Source organism: Varanus komodoensis, unplaced genomic scaffold, assembly GCF_004798865.1.
Source record: "Varanus komodoensis strain SLA01 unplaced genomic scaffold, ASM479886v1 scaffold891, whole genome shotgun sequence".
NCBI classification, from domain to species: Eukaryota; Metazoa; Chordata; class Lepidosauria; order Squamata; family Varanidae; genus Varanus; species Varanus komodoensis.
In genome coordinates this window covers 9,521-16,743 of record NW_025336589.1, presented here as the reverse complement: position 1 = coordinate 16,743, position 7,223 = coordinate 9,521, and the positions used below count along the sequence as shown (strand labels likewise).

Here is a 7,223-nt window from a genome sequence, read left to right as displayed (position 1 = left end):
GGGGGGGGGATTTCCGGGGGGTTCGCTGGGCATCCGCCCCCATGTCCGGGCAGGGCTGGCTCTGGGCTGGTGCCGCTCTGCGGCCCAGGAGGCCGTCACTTGCCCTCGGAAGGCGTGCAGAGCTGAGCCTCGGAGACCACCCCCCCCAGGGAACTGCAGTCCCTGCTCCGTGAAGGTGCTCCACCCTCTCTGCTGCTGGCCCCTCCTCCTGGAGCCCCCAAGCCAAGAGCCCCCGCATTCCCCCAGCCGCTCCTCTCGCCCTCGCAGCGCGGCCCCCCCGGGGAGCATCAGGCTCCCATGCCTGTCCTTCCCCTACTGGCCCTGCTGCCTGGGGCTGATGGAGGCAGCAGTCCCCGCTCCCCCCAGTTCTCCAGAGGGGCGGCTGCATTTGGCTGTTGCTTGTTCGGGAACTGAGAAAAGCCAAATGGGACAGAGCCGGGCGTGACCCCCCCCCCCCCGGATGCCGTAGGGATCTCGGCGTTCCGGACCCACCCTGGCATGGCTCGGCCCCGCAGCCCTTGCCAGGCAGCCCCTGCCTCTCCCATGCACAGGGCGCGGGTGGCCCCGCTAGCAGGCGGCCCTGGAGCAAGGGGGCCGGACCAGGGGGGACGTGGCCGGTGGCTCCTTCGTCCCCACGCCACAGGGCTCCGTGGCGCGGTCCCTGTGGGTGAGCTGGCCCATCCAGACCCCGGGGGGACTCCTGGTCCCAGTCATGACTGCTCTGCCCCCCAATTCTCCCCCCTCCTGTGGCTGCAACTTCTAGCACTGCTGTAGCCCTCCTCGCCCCCTCTTGGTGTGGCTGCGGCGTCCCTGCCCCCCCCCGCACTCGCCACGCAGATCAGGAGATCAGGTGAGCCGAGGAGAGGCAGGCGGGGGCCGCCGAAGGGGGGCCAGCAGCGGAAAGCAGGACTCCCCCGGCCGGGGAGGAGGCCAGCTCCAGTGGAGGAGAAGTGGAGCCCACACAGGAATGGCGAGGAGGGGGAGGTCGCGGGTATGGGAGAGAAGGGAACCCGTGCCTCCAGCCCCAAACTGGCGGGCCTGCGCACACGCTCCCACATGGCGCATGTCCCCAGGGCCCCAGAGAGTCCCTCGCCCGGGAAAGAGCACAGGGGGACGGGGAAGCTGAGCGGCCGCACAGGGAGCTCCACGGCATCCCGCTCCGTCTCGTGGCTCACCGTGCCCGGTCATGTTCGCCGGTCCCGTCCCGGTCTGCCACAGAGCCCAGGGTGAGGCCCCCGGCCTTCAGTCCGCCTGCTTCACGCACACAGAGCGGCAGTGCAGAAACGCGGCAGCTGCACTCGGACTCGCAAATCTGCAGGAAAAGGTCAGCCTGCTGCACAGCAAACAAGGAAGACGCGCATCTTTATTGCACGCACCATGGCAGAGAAAAGGTACTGGATGCATTTCACAAACCTACAATCCATTGTGTGCCCCCCCCTTTCAGGGCTGTCAGGAAAAGGCCCCTCTGGGCTACATGTTTGCTGACACATGCACCACTCAGGGGCCCAAAAAAAGGTCTCTGGGCAAGGCGCAGGGCCCCCTCCTGCGAAGCTCGGGAGCCGGGGCCGGGCAAAGCCGGTGGGCGAGCATCAGCAGCAGCGCAACCTTCCCAGCCCCTTCATCAAATGCCGGAGCATTTTGGGGGGGATCGGGGGGAGAGGTTCCCCTACGGGGAGAAAGTGCATGGCCAGATGTTGCCCAGATGCCGTCCGTGCAGATACCCGTGGCCTTCATCCATTCCCCATCCTGCTCCAACTACCAACAATTCCAGAAACAAGAAAGTGCAGCAGAGGGAGCCCAGGTGGCTCCGCAGGACGCCGAGTGGCCGCCTGAGAGGGAAAAAGAGCGTGTGCAGGAGGCGGAAGCAGGGCCGGGCCAGGAAGGAAGCGCACAAACAGGCAGCGAGGAGTCGCTGGAGTGGCATCGGGACGGCCAAAGCGGGCAAGGAAGGAGGCCAGCAGGGATGCCGCGCACAGCAGGGGAGTCTCCCTCGGAAACACCAGGAACAGGAGACGCGAGAAAGAGCAGCGCGTCCACGAGAAAGAGCTCGCTACTTAAAGTCGAGGGCAGAGTGGTAACAGATGACAAGGAAAAGGCAGATGTGCTCAGTTCCTCCTTCGCCTCCGTCTCCTCCCACAAGGAAATCTGCACTCAAAAGGGAGTTCAAGCTGGAAGTGAGAGATGCCGGCCCAAAACTGACTGACAAACGGTCAAGGAATATCTAGGTGGAAGAAACACTTTCGGATCCCCAGGGCCCAGCAAGAGTCATCCCAGAGTCACAAAAGAGCCAGTGGAGGAACTCTCAGGGCCACGGGCTATCGTCTGCGGTAAATCTTGGAAAACAGGAGACGTGCCTGAGGACTGGAGAAGGGCCAGCGTTGCCCTCTCTTCAAAAGGGGGGTGGGGGTGGGGGGAGATGAACCTGGAAACTACAGACCAGGCAGTCTGACATCAATCCCTGGAAAAAGTCTGGAGCAAATTATTTAAATGTCCATCGGCAAGCATCTTGAAGAAAATGCAGTGATTCATAGAAGCCAGCATGGATTTATCAAAAATAAATCCTGTCAGACTAATTTAATCTCATTTTTGACTGGGTAACCTCCCAGATGGACAAAGGGAACACCGTGGACAGAATCTACCCAGACTTTAGCACAGCTTTCGACTTGGCGCCACATGCCATTCCGATAAGCAAATCAGCAAAAAGTGGACCAGATGGAGAAACTATTCGGCGGATCCAAAACGGACTGCTGAATCGGACCCGAAGAGCGCTCATCAGTGGCACCTTCTCAGACCGGAGGGGGGAGCCAGGGGGGTCCCGCAGGCTTCAGTCTTGGGCCCGGTGCTCTTCAGCACCTTTCTTAATGATTTGGATGAGGAAGTGCAAGGAAAGATAATCAGATTCGCGGATGATACAAAACTGGGCGGAATAGCAAACATCCGAGAGGACCGGATGAGGATCCAGGGCCATCCTGACAAGCTTGAGCGCTGGGCTGAAACCAATGAACTTCAGTCAGGACAAGTGCCAAGTTCCCCACAGAGGAAAAAGAAACCAAAGGCATTGATGCCAGATGGGGAACACGTGGCTCAACAAAAGTGAAAGAGAAAAAGGACTCGGAGTCCTTGTGGACAACAGGCTAGAAGTGAGCCAACAGTGCGATGCAGCCGCCAAAAGGGCAAACGCTATTTTGGGATGCGTTAACAGAAGCATTACTTCCAAATCACGAGTAGTAGCAGTTCCCCTCTACTCCTCACTAGTCAGACCTTGCCTGGAATACCGTGTGCAGTTCTGGGCACCAAGATTTAAGAGAGATGCAGAAAAACGAGAGAGGCTCCAGAGGAGGGCGACAAAAGTGACGCAGGGTTTGGGGGCCCTGCCCTGTGAGGAGAGGCTGGGAGAACGGGGCACGCTCCGCCGGGAGCAGAGTCGGCTGAGGGGGCATGGGATGCCTCTACAGGGACCTGGACGGCTGCCACAGGGAGGAAGGCCAAGGCCTCCTCCGGCTGATGGCCCAGTGCAGGACGCGGAATCGGCCGTTCAAGCTGCGACAGCCCAGACTGAGGCCGGGCAACGGGAAGAGCTCCTGCCTGCCAGAGCAACAGGGCAGTGGGGCCAGCTGCCCGGGAGGTGGGGAGCTCCCCCATGCTGGGGGGATTCAAGGTGAGATTGGACAGCCCTCTGAGTGGGCTGGGGTGACTTGGTGTCCTGCAACAGCAGGGGCTGGACTTGATGGCCTTCCTGGCCCCTCCCAACTATTCTGTGAGTCGTTGTGTGTTCAGGGCCTACTCTGTGATTCCATGGGCGGCTCCAGCCCTGTCCCTGAGCCTGCACAGAGTGCTTGCGGGCTGCGGCACGCGGCCTCGGCTCAGAGGGACTGAATGGACCGGCACGTCCTTCCCTGCTTCCGGGGTCAAGCGTGCGCCCGCACTCCTCGGCTTTGTCCCTGCAGGGCACGGGGGCCATTTACGGACAAAGGCTGCCGACTGGGACCCCCGAAGGGGGGGGGGCAGGGCCGCGGAGTCGCGTCGCCTTTGCTGCCCCCCCCCGTCCCCGCAGGGCAAGCCAAAGCACCGGCCGGTGGAGGCTCGCCCCCCCCCCGCCGCCCGCCCCGCGCTGGAGGGCAGGGGGCGCCTCCACGGAGCGGGCAAGGCGCAGGTCCGCCTGGGCCTGGGAGCACCTTGTGGGCTGGGGCAGGGCACGCCCCCTCCCCTGCCTCATCTGTCCACCTGCGGCTATCCCCAGGTTTGCTGCCAGTACCTGGGGGGTATCAAAGCTCCCCCCCCCGGGTGTTTCAGCATCCCAGCTGCAAGTGGAGAAGACTGCGGACTCGAACCGGCGACCTCTCGATCTAACTGCGGTCCCTAGTGGAGAAGACACGTTGGACTATCTCGGCATCCCTCCGCCCTGGGGGGCGCGGGAGGCTCCGGCGGTTGGTTGTCCCAACCCTGGAGGCGCTCCGGATTCCCGGTGGTCGGAGCCTCGGCAGGCTCAAACAAGGGAATACTCGGAGACGGTGGGAGGAGGGGGCGGGGTCCTGGGGAGGCTCCGCCCCTCTCGCCCCGAGAAAGCGGCGCCCTCCTGGGCCGAGCGATTCCCCCCCCGCAGTACCTCTCGCGAGCGGGGCAAAGCGCCAGGGCGCGCGGGAGCGGGGGCCAGACCTGGCTCCGGTCTGGCCGCAAGCCTTTCCTGGCTGTTCCGCCGCCGCCGCCCCGCGCCCGCGCCCCCCCCGAGGCCCGGCCGGGGCAGCCAAGAGCTTGCCGCAGAGGGCGCGGGGGGGCCCTGTGGCGCGGCCCCCCGCCTTCGGCCCTTCCCAGCAGGGGGACGTGGGGGCGAAACTTCTCCGGAAGGGGCTGCAGCCCTCGGGCTGCGACAGCGTTGCGCCCTGCCTCCAGGGCCCGGGCGCCTCCGGGGAAGAGGGGGCTCCGAAGCCCGCGGGCGCGGGGGCCCCACCCGCCCGCCCAACTTGGGCTCCGGGGCGGCCCCGCCCGGCCCCCTCGGCGACGCGCTCCCTACCTGGCGAGCCGCTTCCTCCGCGTCGGGAGCGCTTCAGCCCGGAGCAGGAAAGGCGGCGGGGCGTGTGGCTTCCCGAAAGTGAAAGCGCGGGGCCCGCGGAAGGCGAGGGGGAGGCGCGCTGGCGGGGGGGCGGGGGAGGAGAGGCAGGGCGGGAGCGGGGCTGGGGCGCCGGGCGAGGAAGGTCCCTGCCTCCTCGCCCGCGGCTCCGGGGCGCGGCGTGCTCCCTGCCACGGCGGCGGCCGGGTCCCGAAGACTTCACCGGAGGCAGTCTACCAGACCACCCGCGCCTGAATCGGACGTGACTGGGTCGCCACACGCGCCCGTGGCCAAGCCGCCGTGCAGCCAGTCGGGGAGAAGGGAGTTCGTCCATCCCTGCCCGCCCCGTGCGTGTCCCGGAGCGGCCGGCGCGGGCCTGGGGCGCCACATGCCTCGGGCGGCCGGGGGTGGTCCGCCTTGCTCGCGGCCCCGCCAGTCACGGAGCGGGAGGGGGGCTCCCCCCGGCGTCCCCTGCATTTCGCCCTTGCACGGAGTCGCGTTTGCCTCAGGCAGCGTGCAAGGAGCGGGCGGGCTTCTCCCTTCCTTTCTCGCCCGGGGGAGGTCCCGTTCGCGGGGTTCCAGAACAGGGGGGGGGGCCCCTTGGGGGGGCGGGGGGGGGGGGTCATAGCAGAGCAGCGCCAGGTGTGCGAAAGCTCCCACCAGCCAGCAGGACGTCTCTGAAGCGGCGCTCCCAGGAAGGGTCCTGCTGGGCTGCCCGGTCTCCTGGGCCAGCAGCCTCTTCCCTCCCGGGAGAGGCCAAGCCGCTGCCGCAGGAAGCCCGCGAGCAGGACAGCCGCCCGCTGCTGCCCATGGACCCGGCAGCAGGCGCTCGGGGCCCCCGCCTCGGGTACTGAGGGTCACACGGAGCCATCAGGACCAGGAATCCGGGAGCACCTCCTTCTCCTCCTCCAGGGTTTTCCATTCTCCCGTTGGAGCCCTCCAGGCTGGGGGCCCTGCACGCGTCTTGCGGGCGCGGATTCCGTGGCCAGGCGGGGCACCGTGGGGCGGGGTCTCCTTTGCTCTCTCCCCCAGGGTGATCCCTTCGGGTTGGAGAATCACAGGCGCGAGGGAGAGGGCTCCCCCCTCTCTGGGCACGCACCGTTTGCGCGCCTCCTCACTCACCCTCGAGCTAACCAGTTCCGGATGTTGTGGTCCTTCTGCAGGGGAAGCTGCTGCAGCCCCTACACCAGGGGTCTCAAGCTCAACTGACCTGGGGGCCGCTGGAAGTAGCGTCTGGGTGAGGCTGGGCGGCATCAAGCGGTGGTGGGGGGCCGCTCATCCCGCGTTGCTCCCGGGGCCGCCGGCGCTTTGAAGGCTGCAGGGCCCCTCCCCCGTGGCCTGCCCGTCCCGGCAATTGGCCCGCGGGCCATGAGTTTGAGACCCATGCCCTATACCATTGTGTCTTTTTTCCGGGACTTTTTGCAGTGCTCCAAGATCCCTTTAAACAACCAGAAAAGAGCACCTTTTTCCAAGGGTGCGCGTACCTTACAGTCCTACAAAAGCGGAGTGTCTGTTCAGAGACCCTCTGGAAGAGCTCAGAGGTTCGGGGACGCGCTGAGCCTTGCACAGCCCCTGCCCGCCCGTTCAGCAAAGCCGCTCTGCTGTGTCCCGACTGACGTGCCCTTCATGCTTTCAATCAGCCCTGGCAGGCATTACAGCTGATGTATTTGCATCCTTCCACTGGCGAGGGAAGAAATACACGCCCTGGGGACTCGCACGCTCTTCCACGATCTTCAAACAGAAAGGAAAACAAGGTTCTTCAAACAGAAAGGAAAACAAACTGAGCTCTTCAAATTGAGAGAATAGGCATCAAAATGGCGAATGCAGATCACCATAAGGACAGGCAAAATGATGCAGATTGCCCCCCCCCCCAAGTGTCATGTGGATACCGAGGGGATCTGAGCTAGCAGGGACTGGCTGAGAAAGAGAGCTTGGGTTGGTTTTTTTCCTTTACTATACCGAGAATGATTGCTATATGTTGATAAGTCTGAAGATATTTGTTCCCTCCCCTGCATTTCTTCTTTTGGCCGTTCTTCGGGCTGGTGTTGCCGTACAGCAGACAGAAATGTTCCAGAGGAAAAAATGTAAGCAAGCATAAGATAATTCACCCCGGGGCCGCCCCTGCCCCTATCACGGCTTCACAAGCACGCCAGCGAGCGAGAGGGCCTGGGTTGTG

The 7,223-nt window shown here is 64.5% G+C and overlaps 1 protein-coding gene across 2 annotated transcripts in view; it reads right to left on the bottom strand.

The window, feature by feature from the left end:
- LOC123016887 (GTPase IMAP family member 2-like) overlaps positions 1 to 5,032 on the bottom strand; it is a 6,145-nt gene extending 1,113 nt beyond the window's left edge. The window contains exons 1-2 of one of the 2 annotated variants that reach the window (XM_044417599.1): positions 5,012 to 5,032; positions 1,176 to 1,333 (exon numbers count right to left, since the gene is read on the bottom strand). In XM_044417599.1, coding sequence (XP_044273534.1) covers positions 1,176 to 1,188 — 13 coding nt within the window. In that variant the 5' untranslated portion in view covers positions 1,189 to 1,333; positions 5,012 to 5,032. Of the gene's footprint in view, positions 1 to 1,175; positions 1,630 to 5,011 lie in introns of those variants that run through there. The other variant, XM_044417598.1, reaches the window with a different exon arrangement.
- Positions 5,033 to 7,223: the final 2,191 nt, after the last annotated feature.